The 26,228-nt window shown below is 44.6% G+C and overlaps 1 protein-coding gene across 2 annotated transcripts in view; it reads right to left on the bottom strand.

Annotated features, from left to right (window-relative positions):
- Adamtsl3 (ADAMTS like 3) overlaps window positions 1–26,228 on the bottom strand; it is a 270,398-nt gene that overhangs the window by 215,009 nt on the left and 29,161 nt on the right. For both annotated transcript variants that reach the window (XM_029480045.1, XM_021167800.2), the window contains exon 3: window positions 11,897–12,016. In XM_029480045.1, coding sequence (XP_029335905.1) covers window positions 11,897–12,016 — 120 coding nt within the window. The remainder of the gene's footprint in view (window positions 1–11,896; window positions 12,017–26,228) is intronic.

The raw sequence follows: 26,228 nt of genomic DNA, 5'->3' as shown, positions 1-26,228 counted from the left end.
AGTGCTGGGATTAAAGGCGTGCGCCACCACCGCCCGGCAAATTCTTCACTTTTGCATGCTGAGATTTAGAAGGGGAACCAAATACACGCCCACAAGAAAGCCTCTTTATTATGACAAAGATGAGTAAAACTTCTGAAATTTGTATTTATTCTTTAAAGAGAACTCAGAAATAGTTTTCTGTCTTAAGAATGACTTCTGGTCTCATCACTGGCTACTCTGAGTCTCAGGAACAATCAGAGTAGTCAGACAGGCAAGCTCATGTCCTGACCCTACTAGTAGTGTAGCTAGCAACAAGGTCTTCATAAATAAATGCAAGGGGAGCAGCTTCTGGAGACGAGGGAGCCTCCGCCATGCACAGTAGGAAACAGATTTTCATGCAGCAGTGCCCATGATTAACTGAAAATAAAAACCTGTAGAGCACAGCTGTCTGTGTGTACCTATGCAGAATGATGGGCATAAGCTAAGCGTTCTCAGGGAAGAACCCAGGTAGAGTCACCAGTCACTGCCCAGAGCTGTCACTGCTGACCCTGGGGGTAGGAAGCTCAACAGAAAGTCATCCAAACTCAAAGCCTGATTGTGTTTGCTAGATAGACAGTGCCTGATGAAGATCCCTATAGAGTTTGCAGCTTGGATGAAGAAGTCCTCCAGGCTTATCCAGGCATGCAAAAGACCTCGTTTTCTCTCTTCTCACTCCCAGCATCCACTATCCATAAATTATAAGACCGGAAGGTAAAAATGCTGCATGAAAAAGAAATCCCAGAATGAGATAGGGTGAATAGAAGAAGGAAGGGAAGATGGAGTTAAGGCAAGAAAGCTAAGAGAAGGGAGGGAGAGACAAGGAGGGAGAAAAAATGAGAAGATGGGTCTTGACTCACTTGTGAGTAGAAGTCACCTTCAGAGGTGGGAAGTGAAGGTGAGGATAGAGTCAGGGAAGAGATCTGAAGTGGAAAAGTTAGTTATGTCAAATGATGTTTTGCTGGGGCACACAGGTGAAAGGATGTTTTGCTAATGCACACACGTGAAAGAAAGTTTTCCTGAAGCAGACACAGGTGAAAGGATGCTTGGCTATAGCAAACACATGAAAGAATGCTTGGTGAAGGAGTATCAATGACTCCACAGACAGTGGGAGACTAGAACTGAGCATTGGTTTGGGTTGCTTAGCCTCGCTATCCTTCACTAATGACACACATGTATTGGTTCGCCTTACATAGTGTTATTGAGCTCAACTTGTGATAACCCCACCATTGAGAGAAACTCATCCAAGAACTGCTCGTGAGGTTCCTGCAGCAGCTTGCCACTTCTAAAGACTCACCTCAGGCCAGTTGGTGAGCCTTGCAGTTCCTTCAGGATTGAACTACAGCTGCAGGTTCCTGCCTAGTATCTGCCTGCTGAGAGGCCTGGACTGTAGCTGCTGGTTAGTGTGTGGTGTCTGCCTGCCTAGAGGACTGGTCTGCAACTGCTGAGTCCTATTTGGTTTTTGCTACAGGACTGAACTGCTGAGAATGATGATCAAGCTCGCCCCCCAAAGAATTATTGCTGAACAGGTCCACTTCCCCCACATTCTAATAACTTTTCTCTTCCACTACCTCTGCTGGGTGGTGGGCTAGAGGAGAGATTGAAACCTTATTAAAAGTAGGTTGCAAAAATTTTATATCTACAGAGTTGCCTGAAGAAGAAATAATTGATCAGGAAAATGAACAAATATCATCCTGCTCAAGGGACTGGAGCTGAGTATAAGAGACAAGAGAAAAGTCTCTGAAGCTAGTTGTGCTGGGTCTGCAGTAGAGGACAGACCAGAGAGAAAACACAGCAACTTAATTGCCCACACCTGACCTAGAAATGGACTGGTTGACACTGCAAAGAGAGTGTCCAACCACAGAAGACAATGAGGTGTCTTCAACAGTCACACGACTGTGCCGTGTGTGACCTTGGGATGTCCTACTAAGCAATACAGCCAGACCTCGGAACACCTATCCCACTAGAGGAGCCCAGCTGAAGGGAGGACAGTAAAGTCCAGGCCAGAAAGCAGCATAGAAGCTGGGTTTGTCTTAGTCTAGGAAAACAGGACACAGGCCACCATCTAGCAGTTCACATAAGCCTGAGATTAGGAGCATTCCAAAGGGTAAATAAAGCAGAGAGCAAAACAATGGCCTGTCAGCATACGTGGGTAGAGACAGTTTCCCTACCACCAGAGGAGCCCTCAGGATACTCCAAAGCTCCCTAAAATCCACATCCAAGGAAATACAGTCCAGCATGCTAAAACTCAAAGAATGAGCAGACTGAAGCACCCACTGGGTGATCTGATCTCCTGGAGACTTAGCTACCAGGAGCCTCTTTGCAAACTCTGCTTGTATTTTTGTGATGTAGGCCAGAATTGGCCATGGCAAAGGAAATGTTTCTAAACTTCAAATAAGCCAATGAAAACAATTCCTCAAATCCCTTGTGATGGGGAAAATTCCATTATTGCTTCTACACCTAGTCCTTCCAAATTCAGCTTGGAGAGAATCAAAGATGGCTTTTCTTGCCTGGCATGCCTCCCTCTGGCCTGGGCAGCAAAGCAACAGATCTTTGTTTTGTGTCTCCATTGATCTCTAAAACCCACTCGCTTGGCTATGCCTGAAAATAAAGCACAGCAGTATGTAAGGTTGGCGTTCATTTGAGACACTAATAGACTAAGTAGCAGGAATGTTGCTTACTAGGAGATGACGGAAGGGGCCAAAGTAAAGAACCAGAGACGATCAAAGGTCATAGTAAGGCATCCACCTCTAATAGAGGCTGTCCTTCACCATTTGGTGACTTTGTACAGCAGAGCTCAGTAGGCTACCTGGATAAAAGAAAAGGTCCAACAAGTGGATCTGTAAGTACTGATCTACTCAGCCAACACAACAGAAAATCTATGAATATAAGGGCAGAAATGGCACTGATAAATAGGAGATCTCTGACCATCTCAGATGAACTGAAGGATAAGAGACATGGATCTCTCTTTGATGTTAAAAGTATGTGGGTAATAAGAGTGTCCATTGGAGGCTCTGAAGGGAGGGGGTTGAAGTTAGAGAGCTGGTTGTGTGAAGTATGACAAGGTGCAATGTGGAATACGTAGATACGATAGAAGGTGAATGAGGACCACTGGAGCTAGAGAGAACTAAATATGACTGTGTCAATGAAATTTTGGGATGTATACAATCCTGGACCAGGCTTAGCATCATGACAGGATAGCAGGGAGGAAATAGATGAGGGAATAGCCCTTTGTAAACACTTTGGTGAGTGCTCAGTTCAGTGATCTGGATGGATGGCATCCATCTCCAAGAGAGAAAATCACTGAGAGGACAAAAGTCTGACCAGGAAGCAGTGGCAGGGACTTGGGGCAGGGCAAACTCCCACTTCAGCCTCATGATGTCTGATGACTGAGTAATGGAAGTCATAGGAGGTGGGCCTTGTCAGCACCTGAAGCAGAAAGTAGGAAATTAGGTCATGAGAGGACAGTGGGAGGAAGTGGGAGTGAAAAGTCAATGTCAAAGCATAAAACAGGAGAACTCAGAACAAGGCCTGAAGACTGTGGAAGAGAGGGGACAGTGGAGAAGAGGGGACACATTCATCAAAGACTATAAAGGAAGGACCTATGTTGCTCGAAATGACCTAGTCTCAAAGTGTTTGAAATTTTTTGTGAATCTTCCAGTAAGACGTGGCTTGATCTCAGAGAAGAGGGATGGATGATGGGGGAAGGGGAGCATGCTTCCCAGCATCTGCAGCTATAGTGGTAGGAGGCAGTTGAATTTGTCTTGAATGTTCCTCTCCTGTATCTACCATTTAATCCACACAGCAAAGGTATAAAAAACCCAGCACAGCCCCCTGACCCCCTGAATGAGTCTAGGAAGAACAATATAAAAAGAGAACAATGTCTGTGTAATTCAAGAGCTAGATATTGAACTTCAAGGAACAGAACAGATGAACTCATCGATCCTGGAGAATTATCTGATTTGTGAAAACCTCAGAGATAATGAAATTCGGAGTTCACATGGGCCAAAGTCAACCTCAATAGCATGTTGCACATGCAAGGTTTGTGGGTTTGCTGTGTGTCTGAGTTAGGTCAGAGTAAACATCATCCCAACTGGTATATTCTTCTAATTTCCTAGCAGACCATATGCTTGCTTTCTCATTAGGTGGCTAAATCTTTAGAATATTTAAGGACCATGGCTCCATTCAATCAGGATTACTCACTAACAAAAGAATGAGAGCCATCCAAACTCTAATGGCTTGGTCCTTAAAAACCTAACACTCAATAGCCAGGAAGGACACAGAAAGGCTCCTGTGTGGAGAACATATAGGTGACTCACTTTGGTCAGTGAAAAAAGACGACAGACAGAACCCCGCAGACCCAAGGGCTGGGTTCATCTTCCTTTACCAGAAACTTCAGGAGTTGCTATAAGCTTTCCAAGCTTAAAAAAAAATTATTCCAGAAATAACTTGAAAATCCCAAGTGATGGCCCTGAGGCCTGCCAGCAGCTTAACCACAACACAGCTCCTGGCCAAGATGTCCATGAAAAGTTGGGAGGGAGTTACTCTGAGAAAGATGTACTTGTAGCAAAAGGACTTCTTCTCCTGAGAAAGAATGCATAAATCAATAGTTAAATAAGGAAAAGGGAAGCTTAGGTTTGGCATAATGGTATCAGAAAGATGTCATTTGAGAGAGGTTGAGGGGTAAGCCTACACAAAGACTTCATTATTGATATACTGTTGTTATTGCTTGTTTTAAAAATTCATTCAAACATTTCTCTCATACTTTCCCTGCCCACAGATTAGATGTAAGAGGGGGTAAAAAAAAAAAAAAAAGAAGAAGAAGTCCTAACTGTGCTTAAGGGCAGAAAACAGGCATCTGGCTTTTCTGTGCCCGGCTGCAAGAACTTAGACAGGACACCATTTCTCCCTAGAACTCGGATTCCTCACCTGAAGAGCCAGGCCACTGGGCTTCCTTTCAACTCTGATAAGCATTTTTCCAAGGGCCTGTCAGAGCCACACATCCAGTCCTCTGGGTCCCCAGCAAAGGAAACATAAGAAATGCAAACTGGCCCATGCCTCTGGAATGAAGACATCACATATTTGGGCTGCCAGGGGCACGCAGGGAAAGAGAAGAATCACCTAGGGTGGTACCTAAGGTACCGTGGTGGATGGGGATGTTGTCCTGGGTGTGTGTGTGTGTGTGTATGTGTGTGTGTTTGTTTGTTTGTTTGTTTGTTTCAGTTGCTGTGATAAATGTTATTACCTAAAGCAACTTGGAGAGTAAACCGTTCATTTCATCTTATATTTTATATTCCACCATCTAGGGAAGCCAAGGCAGGAACACAAGGCAGGCACTCAAAGCAGAACCACAGAGAAACACTATTTAGTGGTTTGTTCACTCTGATTTTCTCAGCTAGCTATTTTATAGCGCCTAGGCCACCATTTGTGCAGGGGTGTATGTCCCACAGTGGCTAAGCCCCTCTATACCAATTATCAGTCAAGAAATGTCCTACAGAACTGCCCATAGGCCAGTCTGATAAATTCTTCTAATGAGCATACCCCTTGCCAGATATGTCAAATTGCCAACCAAGATTAGCCATCACAGATGTCACAAACACAGATCTGTTTTTTTCCCCCAGCTGTAGAATCATGTGCAAAAGAACCAATGTGACTTCAAGGAAACTGTTGAAAATTTAAAATTAAATATGGCTATTCAAGGTGGTATGGAAAAAGGGCTGACAACAATTCTAGAAGTTAGATTTAAAGTTTACAAGTATCACAGACAAGTTCTATGTAATTGCTCTATATGCTTACTACATCCAAGTGTCCAAAGGCTCTCACTCGGAAGATGAGCTACCCAACGGGAGGCAGCACTATTTGATTTTGACTTTGAAAACACTGTAATTCTAAGAAGGAATGAAGTATCCACACTTTGGTCTTCTTCTTCTTGATTTTCATGTGTTTTGCAAACTGTATCTTGGGTATTCTAAGTTTCTGGGCTAATATCCACTTATCAGTGAGTGCATATCATGTGTGTTCTTTTGTGATTGGGTTACCTCACTTAGGATGATATCCTCCAGATCCATCCATTTGCCTAAGAATTTCATAAATTCATTGTTTTTAATAGCTGAGTAGTACTCCATTGTGTAAATGTACCACACTTTCTGTATCCATTCCTCTGTTGAGGGACATCTGGGTTTTTTCCAGCTTCTGACTATTATAAATAAGGCTGCTATGAACATAGTGGAGCATGTATCCTTATTACCAGTTGGAACATCTTCTGGGTATATGCCCAGGAGTGGTATTGCTGGATCTTCTGGTAGTACTATGTCCAATTTTCTGAGGAGCCGCCAAACTGATTTCCAGAGTGGTTGTACCAGCTTGCAATCCCACCAACAATGAAGTAGTGTCCCTCTTTCTCCACATCCTCGCCAGCATCTGCTGTCACCTGAGTTTTTGATCTTAGCCATTCTGACTGGTGTGAGGTGGAATCTTAGGGTTGTTTTGATTTGCATTTCCCTGATGATTAAGGATGTTGAACATTTTTTCAGGTGCATCTCAGCCATTCAGTATTCCTCGGTTGAGAATTCTTTGTTTAGCTCTGTACCCCATTTTTTAATAGGGTTATTTGGTTTTCTGGAGTCCAACTTCTTGAGTTCTTTATTTATATTGGATATTATTCCCCTATCAGATTTAGGATTTGGTAAAGATCTTTTCCCAATCTGTTGGGGGCCTTTTTGTCTTATTGACAATGTTTTTTTGTCTTACAGAAGCTTTGCAATTTTATGAGGTCCCATTTGTCGATTCTTGAATTTACAGCACAAGCCATTGCTGTTCTGTTCAGGAATTTTTCCCCTGTGCCCATATCGTCAAGGCTTTCCTCCACTTTTTCCTCTATAAGTTTCAGTGTCTCTGGTTTTATGTGGAGTTCCTTGATCCACTTAGACTTGAGCTTTGTACAAGTAGATAAGATACAAATGGAATGAGTTACAGAGACAAAGTTTGGAGCTGAGACTGAAGGAACGACCATCCAGAGACTGCCTCACCCAGGAATCCATACCATAATCAGCCACCAAATGCAGACACTATTGCATATGCCAACAAGATTTTGCTGACAGGACATACATAGCTGTCTCTTGTGAGGCTATGCTAGTGCCTGGCAAATACAGAAGTGGGTGCTCACAGTCATCTATTGGATGGAACACAGAGCCTCCAATGAAAGAGCTAGAGAAAGTACCCAAGGAGCTGAAGGAGTCTGCAACCCTATAGGAGGAACAACAATATGAACTAACCAGCACCCCCAGAGCTCATGTCTCTAGATGCATATGTAGAAGAGGGTGGCCTAGTCACCAATCAATGGGAGGAGAGGCCCTTGGTCTTATGAAGATTATATGCCCCGGGGCCAGGAAGCGGGAGTGGGAGGGTTGGAGGGGGGGAGGGTATAGGGGACTTTCGGAGAGGAAACTAGGAAAGGGGATAGCATTTGCTGAGTCTGAATCCGCAGAGTGGTCTGTTAATATCAAAGCATTCCCTGCGGTTTCCTATGGTCCCCGAAGCTCTCCATGGCCATAGCCATGGGATCAAGGTCTTTGGAAAGGAACAAAGGAACAAACTCACCCCTAAGTCTGAGAGAATCAGATGGAGATGGTCTGGGACAGCAGGGTCTGGGGTGTGGAGGGCAGTGGTCTTCAGTTTTCAAACAGCCATCTGGATGTCCTTGACTAAGTCATTTGCACACTTAAGAGTCTCTGCTTTCCTGACTTGCAGGACGAGGTGTTGGAACTGAAGTCTCCACCAGCTGTACAACTCTCTAAATCTTGAAGTAACAGTTCATTGCCTTGCTGGCCAGACTGCCTGGGTAATCAGAGTGAACCAATTAACACGGCAGCTGGAATACTCCATCTGTGGTCTCAAACTAGACTTTTTTTTTTAAACAGTGGAATGAGGGAAGGTCATGAAACCCACTCATTCTGCTTTGGAAATCAGTTGAAGGATCTGAGGTTCACAGATGTCACATCACTGTTAGAGGCTCATTAGATGGAGTAATGTGAAGACTGCCTGACCAGTCCTGCTTGTAGCCCAGTGGGCAGCTGGCTGGCCTCAGGCTCTGCTCTCCCTAGAAGCTGCTTCCACTCCTGAATAAGCCACGATGTGGCTTTTATGTGTCTCATTAAGCATAGCCTGCACCTTAGCTGTGCTTTACAGGCCTAGGGGTTATTAGTTTTCCAGGCACCTAATCCAGGAGACATTTGGAAAGTGACCTAAAGGTCTTCGTGAAAATGTGCCCAGGATAGAATACTTTCAAGAGTCCTGTGGGAGTTGTTCAAGAAAGCCAATGTCTACACACCTACCACCTGCTTCCTATTTTATAAAATGAGTGTTTTGTAGGGAGGAAGAGCCCAGCGAACCCACCTCTGCCCCGACCACTTTACAGTCCAGGTTGTGGCCTCATTTGCACAAGCACTTTGTGACTCTGGCTCCAGGCCACTGTGAGAACAAACCACCAACTGCTAGTATAAACACTCCTACTTGGCAGGTAGGGACCCAAGCCCCCTGGCAGGACAGAGCTGTCCTGGGTAACAGCCACGGCCACCACTTTCTGACTGTTATATAACGAACACTGCCCCACCCCTTCCCCAGGTAAGGAATCTTTGCATCAACTGCCCTGCAAAACATTTAGGAACACTCTGGGAATTCCTGTGAAGCAAAAATGTTGGAATGCCATGCCACCCAGAGTGTTGTAGACTGTCTCATCTGAGACAGTCTGTTAAAGCGCTTCGACTGATGGCTAAACACTAAATCTTGTATGAGATTGGATCCAAAGACTTGTTCAAAGCTTTCAGACACAGTGATGTGTGAGAGAAGCCAGACAGATGAGCACATGCTGTATAGCCTACCTGTATAAAAACTGAAGAAGGGTAGACAGAACCAGCCTGTACCAAGGACAGAGTCAGAGAGGCATGTGTCCTTCGTGGGTAGTGGATATTGCCTAGGAAAGACTGCAGAGACCCCCAACAGAGCTCAACATTCTCTCTCTTCATCTTGTTGTTCCACGCGTGAAAAAAATACTGAAATCTACCAAGTCCTAGACTTCAGATCTGTCTTTGTTCCATGTGCAGTTAGATATCAATAAATATTAATTTAAGATTTATCTTCATTTTTAATTGTGTCTATGTGGGGTGAGGAGCATGGGCTTATAAATGTAGGTGCCTCTGGAGGCCATAAGAGTGCACTGGTCCTCCTGGAGCTGTAGTTACAGGTGGTAGTGTGCCATTGTGTATGGACGCTGAGAACCAAACTCAGGCCCTGTGCAAGAGCAGTGCATGTTTCTAACCTGTTTGTGTCTGGAGTAAATTACACCCTTACTGTTTTTTCTTGGTTTCTCTAAAGTTCTCATTTGAAAAACTGTTGGTGCATTGATTTCTGGCTTAGAGGGAGCTATAAGTTACAAACCTTCTGAAGACCCATAGGATAGAAAGGGAGAACACAGCTTAATGATCTTCGGGTCTTACTGGGGACCAGCTCCAAATGATTGGGTTAATGATATGGACAATTAACTGGCTCAGTCCAGATCCCATCATTATATTGATTGTGGGAACTTGGAGAAGTGATTGAATGTTGAACTTTACAGTTAAAAAGTATAATCTTGTCTCATCATGTGAAGCTCTGTGTCAACAGGAAGTTTTCTAGGCCACAGCCTTGCCCCTCATTACCAACCCCAGATGTAGCACTATGCACACCAAGGGTAGGTAATTCAGTCATAGCCCCGAGGACTGGAGGAAATAGAGTCCTCGGCACCAAGCTTCCCCATCTGGGCCTCTGGTCAAGGCTTTCATCAGTACCAGTCTTTCACACTAAGTGAGACTTCAGTACTCATTCTAACCCACAGCCCAGGCCAGTTCCAGCCAACCCTAGAGCTGATCCTGCCCTCTGTAGTTTCATCTCACACGTCAATAGATTAAGTCTCTCAGAGTTGCTCCTCCTGAGGGCTGTCTTCCTAGGTCCACCTAAACCAACCACAAGATGCTGGCCTTTGACCACACAGCTAAAGACAAGACAGCTGGTCCCAAATCATCATCCGTCCCCCTCAATGCCACTGTGTTCCATGACAAGGTGACCATGCCTGGCTCTTTATCTCTACTGGGGCCTTTAGGTACCAGGGCCACACAGGTCCCATATGGGTTAAATCTCTACTTTCTGTTCCCTGCCACTGGCCCTAGACTTCAGGTATTCAGCTAGAAACTGCCATTTGGCAGAGCTGGTGTTCTAGTTCACAATTTGAGGTGATGTGAAAAGCCTGTCTAATCTTAAATGTGAACACTGTGAATTGAGATCAAAAGAGAACCATCACTCTAAATGCCCAGATTCCTACATTACAGCAAGCATCGTTAGCCTTTATGAAGTCTCTCTCTCTCTCTCTCTCTCTCTCTCACACACACACACACACACACACACACACACACACACCTGCATACATAGTCTGTTTCAGTCTAAGAAATGGCCTTAGAAATGCTAGTGCTCCTGAAGGAAGCTGTTGGGAGCACAAAGGTCCATGAACTCATAGATAAGCACATGGGAAACCGGGACTGTTAAACACAGGATTGTTAAACATACAGGATTATCTCTTCAATGGAGAGATGCATAACCTGTGTTTCCATCCAGAAGGCTGGAAATGGAGGTGGTCCAAGCCTGGTAAAATATGTATTATTTGTAGGGCCAGTCCATACCAAGCTTCCACAAGCAGGACCAGAGGTGGCTAATACTTTAGGTGACCTTTGCATTATCTGTATAGCCAGGGGTTCCCCCAAGATCCCATAACCAGGACCAGAAGTGGCTAACAGCCAGATGACCTCTACACTTTCCATATGACTGACACCATACCAGGTCATCCTCTAGACCCTTAAGATAACACATGAGTCTATCTCTAGAAATCCCCTTCACAGAAGAAATGACACATACTTTAAGAAAAGTTTTGATGTAATTTTGCCTCCTTGTGTTCAGAGGATTGTGTTATGCCAGGAAAGTTTATTTTATTTATTTATTTATTTATTTATTTATTTATACAAAATGTAATGTATTCAAATACCCTTACAATAAACTACTGATGTCAGACTCTAGAAGTTTAAATCAGCATAGGTTGAGTTGTACTGAAATGGATTTCCTTCTCGTCGCATGTGGAGCATCACTCTGCTGGCCCTGATGTTTGCAAAGACACCGCCTCCCCCCCCCGCCCCCGCCCCAAGAAGTGAAGTGAAAGTTGAGATGATGAAGAAGCAACGACTACCTGGTCAGAATCCTCTGATAACTCTCTCTGGGAGAATACATTTAGTGATATCTAAAACATCATCTCTTGTGAGAGAAACAAGAGTCTTTCTTGAGCCAGTGTTCCAGGCAGAGCCGAACTGCCTACAGGGCAGGAAGTCACTGCAGCCAGCAGCTTCAGGTCCCTGCGGGGTGTCAAGGATCTGTTATATTAATACTGGCCAGAGAGACACAACGTTCTATTGTGTAGACGCTGTGTGCGCGTGCACAGTGCACATGTGTAAATGTGTATCTATGTGTGCACCTGTGCTCGTGGGAAGGCCGGAGGAGACTGCTTGTCCTCCTGTATCACTTTCTATCTTATTCCCATGAGACAGTCTCTCTCTGAAGCTAGAGCTGATTGTTTATCTTCTAGGCTGACAGCCAACAGGCCTCATTGACCTGACTGTCCTGCACTGGGCTTCCAAACACAAGTCACCACCCAAGGCTTTTTGCTGTAGGTGCTTCAGATCCAAACTCAAGTTCTTATGCTTCCAGAGCAAGCAAGGATTCTTAAGCACTGGGCCCCTCCCCAGTCCTTTACTGGCACTTCTGAGGAAGAGAAGGCAAAGCCGGAGATTCTTTGCAGTCCTCCTACCTGGTCATCATAGCGGTATGTGAGGAACTGCTCCCCTGTGGTGTCTTCTAGGAAGCTTCCCTGAGGAGAGAGCGCAAACTCAGGAAGGAAGTAGGCTCCAGGAGACTTCTCTGCTGTAGCCTGAAAGGCAAGGTCACATAGTCACAAATAAGACACCAGGAAAGTCCCTCTAGGAGGCAGAATCCAAAAGATCCCACTAGGACCGCTCTCATGACATAAAGAGAAAAGTGTCCTCTAAGCCAGGGGCAAGGTGAGGCACATAAGACATTGATGCAGGGACACTTTAGACCAGGATATCCCAACCTGGCACATCTGGCCCTTTTTTTTCTCTCTACCTCCCTGCTCCAACTTCCAGCAATTAAAACCATGTAACAATTACTTGCTCAACTTTCATTACTGCAAACCCATTGCTTTTAGGATTTTTTTTTTCTTTAAGAAAGATTTGTCTTATTTTTATGTTCATGCTTCTTGGCTGTCTGTATGTATGCCACATATATATTGGTGCCCCAGGAGGCCAGAAGAGGGCGTCAGATCCCCTGGAGCTGTTCAGTCCTGTTCCTCATGTGGAGCTGAGAGCTGGGCTCTGGTCCCTAGGAGAACAGCCTACGCTGCTCATCTCTCCAACCCCATAGAATTCACTGTCTCTCACTCCTTCCTTCTTTCTGGCCGTCCTTTGTTCCATCTTTTTCTTCTTTATGTGAAGGATTAGGGAAGGTTTATTCCCACACCGCAAACAAAATTTCTGTTCATTACAGGAACTTTAGAAAATGCAGACTGCTGTAAAAGTCAATGAGAAGTCCCCCACACCCCTGCAATCCATAATAACAACTTGTAATTATTTTATCAAATTTCCTTTGAGGTTTCTTTTTCTTTCCTCACAACACTTTGTATGTTTTCATACAGACCCGTGCTCATATAGGCCTGTTTCACAGAAAGGCTTCATTGTGTCCTTGGGAAACTCAAACATGTGCATGTAGATCACTGGTCTGAAGCACCAATGGCTGTGGAATATGCCTCAGGTAAACAAGCCTGGATTCACTCCCATATGCCATCCAGCATGACCCTGTCATAGGCGGCCAAGAGAAGCTGAGGGTGTGGGATGCTTTCCAGAATCTCTACCTTGATTCTGCCAAGGAGGGAATTGGCAAAGGAAGTGACACCCACAAGCTTAGTCTTATTTGGTCAACAATGGCTACACATATCCTGACAGCGACCCCTCCCCCTGCTTGGGAAGGAGTAACTATGAAATAGGAGATGAGGGGCTGGTGAGATGGCTCAAGGGTTAAGAGCACTGACTGCTCTTCCAAAGGTCCTGAAGCAGAGACTGAACGGATGACATCCAAAGACTGCCCCACCTGGAGATCCATCTCATAAACAATCACCAAAAGCAGACACTATTGCGGATGCCAACAAGAGCTTGCTGACAGGAGCCTGATATAGCTGTCTCCTGAGAGGCTCTGCCAGTGCCTAACAAATACAGAAGTGGATGCTCACAGTCATCCATTGGCCAGAGCACAGGGTCCCCAATGAAGGAGGTAGAGAAAGTACCCAAGGAGCTGAAGGGGTCTGCAGCCCCATAGGAGGAACAACAATATGAACTAACTAGTACTCCTCATCAATGGGAGGAGAGGCCCTTGGTTCTGTGAAGGTTCTATGCCCCAGTATAGGGGACTGCCAGGGCAAGGAAGCAGGAGTGGGTGTGTTGGTGAGCAGGGGGAAAGGAAAGGGATAGGGGGTTTTTGGAGGGGAAACCAGGAAAGGGGATAACATTTGAATTGTAAATAGAGAAAATATTTAATAATAAAATTTAATTACTTAAAAAAAAAGAAATAGGAGATGAGAAGAATCACTCCAAGGAAGCTGCCTTCTGGACCAGGAAAGAGTAGGATGCAAAGAACTCCTGACAGCTCTGTTGTCCCAGGTGTCACCTTCTGTCTTAGTCAGGGTTTCCATTCCTGCACAAACATCATGACCAAGAAGCAAGTTGGGGCGGAAAGGGTTTATTCAGCTTACACTTCCATACTGCTGTTCATCACCAAAGGAAGTCAGGACTGGAACTCAAGCAGGGCAGGAAGCAGGAGCTGATGCAGAGGCCGTGGAGGGGTGTTCTTAGTTGTTTAGATCTGGGGAATGAATTAGAAACTAAGGGTTGAGGCTTACTAGTGATGTGTTTGTGTGTCTCAAGTTGACAAGGGGTCAATTGTACTGGCTAGTTTTGTGATAACTCCAGCCTTGACACAGGCTGGAGTTATCACAGAGAAAGGAGCTTCAGTTGGGGAAATGCCTTCACGAGATCCAGCTGTAAGGCATTTTCTCAATTAGTGATCAAGAGGGAAAGGCCCCTTGTGGGTGGTGCCATCTCTGGGCTGGTAGTGTTGGTTCTATAAGAGAGCAGGCTGAGCAAGCCAGGGGAGGCAAGCCAGCAAAGTAGCATCCCTCTATGGCCTCTGCATCAGCTCCTGCTTCCTGGCCTGTTTGAGTTCCAGTCCTGACTTCCTTTGGTGATGAACAGCAGTGTGGAAGTTTAAGCTGAATAAACCCTTTCATCCTCAACTTGCATCTTGGTCATGATGTTTGTGCAGGAATAGAACCCCTGACTAAGACACCTTCCCATGGTGTAACACAAGCTTTGGTTACAGCAGAACCAGGGGCTAGGTGTTGAGCTCTGTTGGTAAAATTGTGCCTACTTTGCATAACACCCTGGATTTGATCTCCAGCCATGCATAAACTGGGCTTGGTGGCAAATGCCTGTAATCCCAGGATTTGGGAACTGGGGGCATGAGGATCAAAATTCAAGAACATCTTTGGCTATAATCTTGTCTAAATCAATCAATCAATCAATCAATGAATTACATTTGTTTGAATAATAAACTTTGACTAGAAAAGGTCAGCACACAATAGTTCACTCAAGGTATACTGAACTCTACTAAACTGGATAGCACCAGACATAAAGAACTATGAGATTTTCTTTATAAATTTCATTTTAGGTTAGAGTTAAACTGTTATTAGATACTTAACACCACAGTTTACTTTCTACTGCTGTGAGAAAACATTCTGACAAAAATCAATTTGGGGAGGAAAATATTTAGTTAGCTTAAACATCCAAGTGAGAGTCTATCATGAAAGGAAGTCAAGACAGAAGCCCAAAGGCAGGAACTAAAGCAGAGGGCATAGGCTCCTTGCTGGCTTGTTCTGCATGGCATGCCCAGTTTACCTTCTTATACACCTCAGGACTCATTCCCAGATATGGTACTACCCACAGTGGGCGGACACCACCTCCCCCCGCCCCCCAACACACATGCACACGCACACAATCAACCAATCAAGAAAATTTCCCAAAGACCTACTCGGGAGCCAATTCCTGAACTGAGGCCCCTTTCCCAAATGACTCCAGCTTATGTCAAGTTAAAGACCAAAAATCAAAAGATCAAGTAACACAATAATAACTATTCTTTTTTATTATTAAATATGCATATATGTGTGAGCATTCATGCGCCATGACACAAATGTGGAACACCTTGGAGTCAGGACTCTCTTGAGTCTTAGGGATATAACTCAGTTGTCAGCCTTGGCAACAAGCATTGCTAACCACTGAGCCCTCCCTCCAACCCTGTATTCACATTTGTTTCTATTACCTTCAGAGTTCATGAAAGCATAGTTCTGAAAGTCTGAAGATCCCTTAGAGTTCACCAAGGCCCAAACCTTAACTTTACAAATGGATATAATAAGGATTTGCATGTACGTCTTTACTGACCCAGGCCTATACTTATGCTGGGACATCTCAGCCATGGACAACACATGAAGAAATCCATTCTGTTGATCATCAATTCAATATACAAAGACCCTTTAATGCCTAGCACAGGTCTCAGTGCTATGAACATCATGAGAAACATGAATGGTAAGGTCCCTATAATTATGGAAGTTACCTTTGTGGTGGAGAAGATCCATAAAATAACTAAGTAAGCAAACAAGAAAAACTGAGGTTATACATGTTATAAAAGAGATGCCCTGGGTGATATGACAGCAAAGAAAAGGGAGTGGGATTGTAAAGATGAGGCCCAGCTAAGCATGCCTGAAAAGATGGCATCTGTCTACTTCCTAAAGCAGAGAGATGAGCAGCATGCAAAAAAGCAAGGATGTGTATTTTGGTCAGATAAAGAGCAATCTTCAAAGCCCTCACTTGGAAAGGATGTCAGTGGGCTTGAGGTACAGAGAGAAGAGTGAGGCTGGACCAGAAGAAAATGTGCATTCGATGGAGATAGAAAGGAAGGAAGGAAGGAAGGAAGGAAGGGAGGGAGGGAGGGAGGGAGGGAGGAAGAAAGGAAGATGCAGGCCATCCAAAGTCTCATAGGGCCAGCAGCAAAGGGATATGGAACCATAGGGGAGAATTTGAACACTGACTGGTTCAAATTGGAGAATTGGATAGAGGAGGCAAAATAGACTCACAAAGACTAGAAGCTAGAAGCTGTGGGTACAAATCCTGGCAAGAAACTTAGTTTCCTTGGGCTGGAATCTCCTTTCAAAGAGATCAGGGTGTGAGCAGCCCAGGATAGCCACTCTTCCCCTTTCCCTCCCCTTCTCACTACTCCGGGGTTCGGCTTGAGCAGCTACCTGTAAAGGAACTCAGTGCTGGGTGGTCCTGAAGCAGGAACATCTGTCAGAAAGAATAACACATGGGCAGTGCTGTTTTGAGTCATGGTTAAGTCTGAAATGCTCAGGAGGAGAGCCTGAGACAGCTACTGCATATGCAAGAATGGAACTCAGAAAAGAAATTTAGAAATCATTGCTTAAATGGAGAGAGAGAGAGAGAGAGAGAGAGAGAGAGAGAGAGAGAGAGAGAGAGAGAGAGAGAGAGAGAGAGAGAGAGAGAGAGATTGATTTAAATTATTCAGCAATTAGAGTAGAAAAGAAAAAAAAACAGTTCTAGATCATGGAAGGATTAAGCATCAAAGGGAGTCATCAGCTGTCTTCATTGTCACTAAGAAGCTGAGAAAGACAAGCCTGAAGAAATTCCCAGGGGATCTGGAACCATGGAGGTCACAGTTGACTTGCCAAGAGCAGTTATTGCATGCTAGGGAAATTTGCAATGGGTTTAAGAAGTGACCTGAATTAGAGGAAATGGATACCACAGAGACTTAGATGGGGCACAGCGAGGGGAATATGGCATAGCACGCAGAGTTTTTAAAGACTGCAGATTCAGGAGCATGCTTGCTTGCTTTCTGGAATAACCCAGGACTAAGAAGGAAACCCTAGAAACAAGAGGTGTTTGCAAAAGTGAAGACATTCGGAAGTATCCACCTATGGATACACAGATGGGCTGCACAGAGTGCTCACTGGTCAGAGCACTTGCTGAGCGTGCAGGAGTACCCAAGCTTCAATATCAGAATCCACATCAACTCACAGCCACATGTATGCGTATAAGCCCAGTGTGGAGCCAGGTAGAGTCGGTGGCCACCCAGCCTAGCTCCAGGTTCTAGGTTTAGTGAAGAATCTTGTCTCAAAGGAATAAAGTGGAGACAATAGGGCAGGACACCAAATATGCTCTCCTAACTTCCACAACCACACACATGTACACACACACACACACACACACTTTAAAAACATGTGTGTTTACCTCAAAGAGAAGAAGAGATAATTTATTCTGAGCCAATTTTGAATATAATGACAGCCCAAGTATATACAAATCAAGACATGTTCCAAACTGGTGATAGGAATACCAGGTGGGTAGAGTACCGCAAAGTGGGGAATCTCTGCCATATATCTCAGACAACATTCTGATGGCATTCCTAGCTTTGGGGCTGACGGAAGGTTTACCTAGTAGTTAGAGAAGTTAGGCCATATGCAGGCAGACAACAAAGTGACAGTTAAGAGACTAACAATAGCCCAAGGTAATTTGGCTCTAGATGGTCAACATTCTAGCTCTCCACAATCAGGAAATTCTAATCAGTCAATAAGCCTTGCAGAAACTTTAGCATATGTGGGGCTTTATTTTTTCTAGGAACTTTAGTTCACAGAAGGAAACAGGGCTTGAGTTGGAACACCCACTAGCTTCTGGGATACCAGACACTTGCTACTACATCACATCGAAAAGATGCCTGCCTCCAGGGCCATTCATCTGTCCCCACCACTCCCTCCTGTGCAACTGTCTTACCCCTGAGCACAGGTCCACTCCTGAGCTCCATGAAAGAGACTGTCCCTAGCCTGAATAAAATCTCCTACAGTCTCTAATCCCACTCTCCTCTTCAGCCGGAGGATTTATCTGCCCTCTGTATCTTATCATATTAGAAAATCAGCAGAAAACCTTCCAAGCTCCAATAAGCCTTTTCTGCGTCTTCCTTGCCTCCAATCAGGAAGACTTCTGAGGCTTCCTCTCCCTTCCAAGGCCCATCTTGGTGGTGTGTTTTAGAGATCTATTTTAAGATCTGAGGACAGTGACAGACCATGTCCCAAAGCATTCATGAAGATGATACTTGAAGCTGTTCTCCAGCACACATACATACCCATACACACATACATACATACATGATACATGCACATATGTGTATATATGCATGTGTGCATAATGCACACACATACACTTTATTAAAAAGAGTAAAATTTTAATATACAGCAAATTACACTATATAGATATCAAACTGAATTGTCAAACCCTTAGTGTATTCTCTAGTCAACAATCATGAACTCAGCAAACATCCATTGACTTTCAGAATCTAGGCAACAACTGTTTTGACTTTCAAGTATATTACTTTCTTGTTCATGGCAGAAAATAATCTCTACTGTGTCAGGTTAGTCTGGGAGTTAGTGGTCAGTTTTATGGTGGATACAGGAAGGTTCTGTACATGGCAGCACATGCCTTTAATCCCAGTACTTGGGAAGCAGTCAGATCTCTGTGAGTTCAAGACCAGCCTGGTCTACAGAGTTCCAGGACATTCAGAGCTACACAGAGAAACACTGTCTCCAACTTCAAAAAGCAAAAGGTCTTGGTTTTGTCCTCAAAGCTACCCTGTGAGTGGGTGTCATTTGCCTTGTGTATCATAGGAAGAAGTGTCATTTAACAAGGAACATAAAGACCCCAGAGCCTCAGGAAACATCACCTCTATTTCATCTTGCTTCCTCGCTAGCTTAGATTGACTTCATCAACAAGAACTGAGCTGCCGCTGAAATATCAGCTAGAGACAAAGTCTTGCTTTTTAAACTAAGGTTACAAGACTTTCTCCATTGTGGTTCCAGAAAAGGTAAGGACACTGTCATTCACATCATGTTGACAGCAAAAAAGAAGGTCTTCGTGCCTCAGCAAAAAGTTTCTATGCTTCTGCCCCAGAGATCCAGGAGTGGGTTGCTCAGCATCCTACACCAGTAGAACTGCATCACTGCCTATATGTGATAAGGCTCTCAGAAAAGCTGGGTCATTTTTTAGGAAAGATGGCTTGATTCACTCATGGCTTCAGAAATCTCGTGTCCCTAACATTTCCACCCAGAAGGGAGGTGACTACTTAACTGTCAGAGAAACTCTAAGCATGTGGCTCCTTGTGGGATGAAGTGACCAAAGAGGTCAGGACATCCAAGCAGCAAGAACTGGAGGCAAGGCCAGGGAGAGAGGCCAGATAGGAAGTGTGAGATCTTCCCAGGGCATAGAGCCAGGGCCAGGGAAAGAAGCTGCCAAAATGTGTCATCCACACCAGCCACTGTCCACAGCTGCCGAGTCACCAGGGACAGAGGCAGGAGGAATCCAGATGAGCTTCAGGGACGATAAATGTGGGACTTGGGAATACAGCTGGGTCCTCCACCCCACCTCCACAGAATACTGTAACTCTTACAGGAGGAAACACATAAACCCAACAAGAACCAGATTGCCACTGTAGGTCTCCACCCACACCCTATAAAGGACAAAGATAGGTTTTGATTGTTGTAAAATTGTGATAGACTATGCATTTGGTCTTTGACCAGAATTTCTAACACAAGGCTCCTAAGACTGTTGTAAATTCTTGGGTTATAGAGGCTGTGTCTTCTGATGCCCTCACTCTAGGTGGGCTCTTGGAAAACCCCAAGTATAAGTTGGTTAGGGCTAGCCATTGATAGGATGATTGAACCTTCCATCCAGCCACTGAGGAATGGGGAGGACCTGAAGGTAGAGCTGACACCAGAGATGTCATTAACGATGTCCACTCCATCCAATTAGCAAGGAGTATTCTATTAGAGTGAGCCTGGTGCACTACCAGTATGGACATGTGACACTAGTCACTGGTAATCCAATCTAAAATTGGAGAACAGTCTTGTAGAACTGAACCTTTAAACTAATGGGTCTGATGATACCTTCAGACCCATTACAGTTTCAGAATTAAACAGTTGGTGCCAGCTGGAGAACCAGTATGTAGGACTTAGACCCCCAGTGCTTTTTACGCCAGCAATATTGTGCTGATTGGAAGGTAGAGTAGGTAAAAGATCACTCTGAGTGGATTTTTATTTTCTGTCTTTCAAAATGACATCCTAAGAAGAGAGAATTAATAGGATATTCCTATCACAGAAAACGGGACCTAAGGCACCTCAAAAATCAAGCAGTTATCAGTCAATGAGAACACAATGTGATTTCCACTGAGATGTAACAAGCCAGCTTCAACACTGCAGCCTCAGTCTGAGCCCTGTAGGTGGGATACTCATCTCTCTCCAGAGTGTGAGCTCAGCCAAGCACCACCTCACAAACTTACAGAACCATGGCCAGTCAGGAAAGGCCCCCAAGCCTCTTCCCATGGGATACTGTTGAACCATGTTAAACCGCGTCCCTGCACTCTGGGCTGAGACTGGACTCTCCAACTTCCTGTTGTTCGCATCCTCTTTCCATCTGGCTCGTCCTTCTAGCCTGTCAGGGTTGTTTTGAATCCCAGCTCCATCTGTGTGTATGCATTGCTTTCCCCTCATTCCCCTTCCGCCCAATTGTGAGGCATGGTCTCCATCAGCATCCTTGTCAGCAATCCACACCCTGAGCAGATACAGGCTGCAGCCTGTTTCCAGGCCCACAGAGTTGACTCCGGTATAGTCTCCTCATTTCAGATGTCTCTATGCTAGTCATCAGTGAATGGAGAGATTTGCCATCCAGTGGTCACATCTGGAGACAACGACGTGGCAGGGGTGGGGGTGGGTGGGTATGATGCTGGGTGGAAGAACTGAGATTCCATCGTTCCTGGGTATGACTGGAACAAGGCTGGACGCCAAGAAGGCCAAGCCTGAGCCACGGCTACTGCACTCTGCCTGTGGTGCCAGGGATCTGAGGAGATCTGTCAATGTCAGGAACAGTATGCATACACGGGCCAGTTCCTAGCCATGGCATCCACACTCTCCAGGGTAGACATCTTTGTCTAGATATAGGGGACATTGCTGCAGTGTCCCCTAAAGGATAGCATCCTACAAATCCAGAACTGTGCTTCCCAGAAGCAGCACAGAGAATCCCAGGCTCATAGCCAGCACGAAGTCAGAAAGAACCATACTTTCTGTTGACGCCTGGCGATGGATCTTCCTGGCTGGGATGGCACATGGGACTTTACAGTCTGTACCTTTTAAGGCCCAGAAGGAAAATTTAATATGACTAATAGTACTTAAACTCAGTACCAGCTCACCTCTGCTCCAGAAACCACAATGTGCGTTTTGTTTCTGGAACCTGACATGAAGGTTAAACAAGAAACCTTCCAGATAATTTTTATTTCTAAGCAGGATTTCATCATTTTGAGACATTTGAGTATTTGGTGTCTGGGACTTCCTGATGAAATATGACACACATTCGCTTTGGCAAGGTTAGGACATGGAGGCTGAAACAAGAGAGTTCTTACATGTTTTCCATGAGTTTTTAAAAATTAACCCCAGGGCCAGGCATGGTAACACAGGCTGATACTAGCACTAGCACTGGAGAAGCTGAGGAAAGAGGATCTGAGTCTAAGGTCATCGTGGGCTACACAGCAAAATCCTGTCTCAAATATAAAAATCAATCAGGAATGTGTTTACTATTTAATCCATTTACCATCAAGAAATTGTGTCTCCTAATACAGAGAAAATGGTATAAGGGTCTGGTCTTAAACTAGTTCTAGGTCCAACCTCAGCCAAAATACTAGTTTGATACTTTAGCTTCTTTCTGGGTCACATGCTTAAAAGAGATGTGAACGGCAAACCAGGTAGAGAAGGGCCAGGCAGGTGTTCCAGAGAGAAGGTTCCAGGAACGTAAATACTTTACATTAGGACTCTAGCAAACCAGTATATAGATCATTGTTCATCATCCACCCCACACCCAGCTACTGTCTCTATATCGATTTGTCTATCTATTTATCCATCTCCTTTTTCTGACACTCATATACTCACACATACTAACACACACTAATACACATTCACACATAAACATACATACTTTCTTATACATACATACTCATACAAATGCACACTCACTCTCTCACATATACACACATTCTCATACATTCTCTCTTACACACACACATTCTACACATACATTCCTTCTCTCTCTCTCTCTCNCACACACACACACACACACACACACACACACACTCACACACACACACTTTGTCAGCCCTGACAATCAAGGCTTGGAGCAGCCAATGAGAAGATCTTGCTGGAACAATTGGCAGCTAGCTCTTGGTTTCCTGAGAGGAGAAACGTTGAGAATGGAGTCTTCTTACTCTTCGACTTCTTCACACCTTCAGTGCTCAGCGCCAAGGCTTCACACACACTTCTCTGATAATGCACATCTTTCCTAGAAGCTAACCCAAGCTGCAGCTGCCCCAGCACAGAGCCCCTCAGGCAGTCAGTGTCTTCAAACTCCCTCAGCTACAGGAGGCTCTGCCTGAGCAGAGGCCTGGAATGGTATGAGGAGCCTTTTAAAACCTGCCTGCTACTCCAACAGGAAAGCAGAGTGTAAGCCTCTCTGTGAATACATGACACCAGCCCTCTTTTCCTGACGTCTGCACCCCACAATCTTAATGAACAGTTCATTGGAAACAGCAGTGATTAGCAAAATGCCACAAGGAACTGAGTCTACCTTAAAACACCTCAGGAAAATCCTGAACATGGGCTTCTGTGAACAGGGCTCCTGATCTGGACACCTAAACCTATGGATCCACTCTTCTTCTCTCTCTTCTCCCCCTTCCTGGTCTAGTCACCGGAGTTCGGCCAACAAGCCCTGCCAAGGAAGTCAGTGGGGAAGGGAATGATATTTTATAGGAAGGATGTGGGTTGGTGGGAGAAAACTACTTGAGAAGGGTGCTGTGCAGAAGTTGGGGGGACTTTTTTGTTCTAGCCCTAGAATCTCTACAGCATCCTGACAAGAGACAAGAATTCTGTGCTGAGGTAAAACTATGTGGATGTGAGCAGAAATTCCATGTGCAGGCTTAAGGAAACATCCTGACAAGAGACAAGAATTCTGTGCTGAGGTAAAACTATGTGGATCTGAGCAGAAATTCCATGTGCAGGCTGAAGGAAACCACTCTATAGGCCCCAGCAGGTGATATGTACTCTACAAGACCTGCAGGAATTCTGTTTAAAAAGACCACTCTATAGGTCCTGGGAGGGATAGTATGTGTCGGGAGACCACCCTATAGGTCTTGGAAGAAACCCATGCTGGAGGAGAACGCTCAACAGGCCCTGGAAGGCATGCTGGACTGAGGAAGAACAGTATGTAAGTCCTGACTGGAATTCCATGCTGAGGGGAAAACACTTTTTTGGAGTCTGCACTTTGATCCTAAAGTGAAACTTGCATTTTCCCACAGCCTCTTTACCACAGACACTCCCACTGTCTGTCTGGCAGAGGAGAAGCATCTCCACCTAATAAATGAATTACAAATAACCATTTTGTTTTATCAATGGGATGAGAGGGGAAACAGCAAAGGGATGACCCGAGCATCTAAGTAGATCTTGAGGGTTATATGTCCTGTTATGTCAGTCAATCGACATGTCGTCAGCATAACCTCAATACAGTGAGTGGCTCACACCTGCAATTCCAGCACTTGGGAGGCTGAGGCAGGATGATAGGAATGAATCTGAATATGAGCTACAGAGTGAGACTTTGTCTCTCAAAAAGACATAAGTCAATAAAGACTCATCAAGTGCCTTCCATGTGCCCAGCAGGGTTCCTAACGCTGACATCTAGGCAATCAACAAAGCAGACAAGAATGGGAGTCCTAAGGACTTCAGAGTCTAACTCCGCAGAACAGGAAGTAACCAGAACAGAAAGGGCAAATGTATGTGATGTCTTACGGGAAAGGAAGTGTTGGGGTCAGAAAGACAGTGGCAGTTGTCCATAGAGTAGTCAAGGCCAAGGGAGGTTGAAGGTTGCTAGGGAACCACCATTTTTTTCTGAGTCTCTAAACTAATAAGTGAATCTTTCCATTTTCTTAGGAGATCCCAGCATGTCTATGCTCTATGGGAACCTGGCTAGGATCCTATAGATCCCACAAACGAACCAGGTACAGGAGCAGGGCCCTTTGCTCCATTGTCCAAGGGCCTCCACAGCACTGGGGCATCCTGGCCAGGCTTAGTTCACTGTTCTTCAAGCCTCCTGCCTCCTACCCTCTGCCATCTGCCACACCTCCTGTTGTTCTGCTCAGTGTACCTCATGCTGGTCACACCATCAAGGGACAATTGGAGCACATGGGACACAACATGTGTGCAAGGCATGCCAGCCAGTTCCTTGACAACTGAGTCATCACCCACACATGATGTTCTTTGTTGCAACATGGGTGACCGTTACTGAGTGTCATACAAACAAGCACATAACTCTCATGCATGAATCTGTTAATTCAGTAGCAAAAAAAAATGCATTATAGCTGTCCTCAGCAGCGAGACATCACCTAACCAGACAACATGGAGAAACCACTGGGGACATACTCATGTTTATTCTGGGCCTTTCTCAGTCTTACAGCTTTATTGGTTTCAGGAAACAACACGTCTGTGTGGCTGAAACCATGCAAACTTTCAAAGAGACGCCTCCCCCAAGAAGAAGACACAAACCGGCTGTTTGCACACACTCTTAGAATCACTTATATTCATCACACGCTGGTTTGTTTGTCTAAGTTTTCAGGGCAGGAAGTGTGCAGAGGAACCGCCAAAACTGGATGCTCAGGCCTCCCAGGCATTCTTAGCACAGCAAGACAGTGGGGGTGGGATAATGGTTTGGCTTAGGGGTCTCTGTACTCCAGGTATAAACAACAGCTCTCTAATTCCCACAGACCTCAAAAATCTTGAAGTTTAGCATAAAATATAAAGAACTTCCTAAAGATAAAATGGGGTGCTTTCATGATAACACCCACCTCAGTAGCCAAATGACTACAGAGCCACACTGGGGCTCTAAACCAGCAATGTTTTATAACTATATGCTTGGTTAAAAGAGAACTATGTTACAAACATTATATATTCTGCTTAACAAAAAAGGAAGTATTCTAATTACAGTTATTGATCAAATCATATGTTAAAGGTGATATACATTTATGGATTTGAGTTGGTATACTTTTATACTTTTAAAGTATAATTTTTAATGATATATAAAATTAGAAGTAAATTTCTTTTGGGTCTTATAAATGGAATTATCCTATGACTGTGCTGTATCTGTTTGATGTGAAATTGTCACTTAGTTTTAAAGTCCAAAGAAACATTATGTCCATTTCAGTCTATGGTCCAAATATATGGAAAACCATATTCATAAACTAGACCAGTGTGGAGATACTAGACACCTGTTGCAATTAGTGATGGAAACTCAGGTTCACAAAGGGCCAGATTTTCAGCTGGGAGCCTTGGAGCCCAATTCACCTCCAGAAGAAAGTGAGCATATGTTTTGCCAGATCCCTTAATAGCCCCAGGACTTTTTCCAACGTGGCTAAACAAGGAAGACAAAGCCAGGCAAGCTCAACAACACCCAGGCAGGCAGGCAGCCAGGTAAGAAGTGGATGTGGAATATTTTTGTTTATTTACTATTTTAGTTATTACAATAATAATGTTGCCACAATTTTAAAAATTGATAAAAACATACAAAAGCCCATGGTGTCTTTTGTCATGAGTTACTATGTTTTCTTTAACCAAAATCAAGCCCAAGACAGAAATACATAAAGCTCTTCCCTGTGATACAGCCACACTGGCTCAGAGACAGAAAGGATAAAGTTAACTTCTAGACAAGGAGGCAAGGTGGAAGAGCTCCTGGGCTGCTTGCCCTCAGTGTCTCCAGGATGGTCCTGTGGTCCCAAGGAGGCATCTTGCATAGTATTGCAAAGGTACATGGCCTCTTAAGATCTCCGGCTTCTCATTTGTAAACTGGAATGAAAGCCATTTCACTTCCCGCAGTTGCTGG

Source organism: Mus caroli, chromosome 7 (assembly GCF_900094665.2).
Source record: "Mus caroli chromosome 7, CAROLI_EIJ_v1.1, whole genome shotgun sequence".
In the NCBI taxonomy this organism is placed as follows: domain Eukaryota; kingdom Metazoa; phylum Chordata; class Mammalia; order Rodentia; family Muridae; genus Mus; species Mus caroli.
Note: the sequence above shows the minus strand (reverse complement) of the source record. Positions and strands in the feature narration are given on the sequence as shown.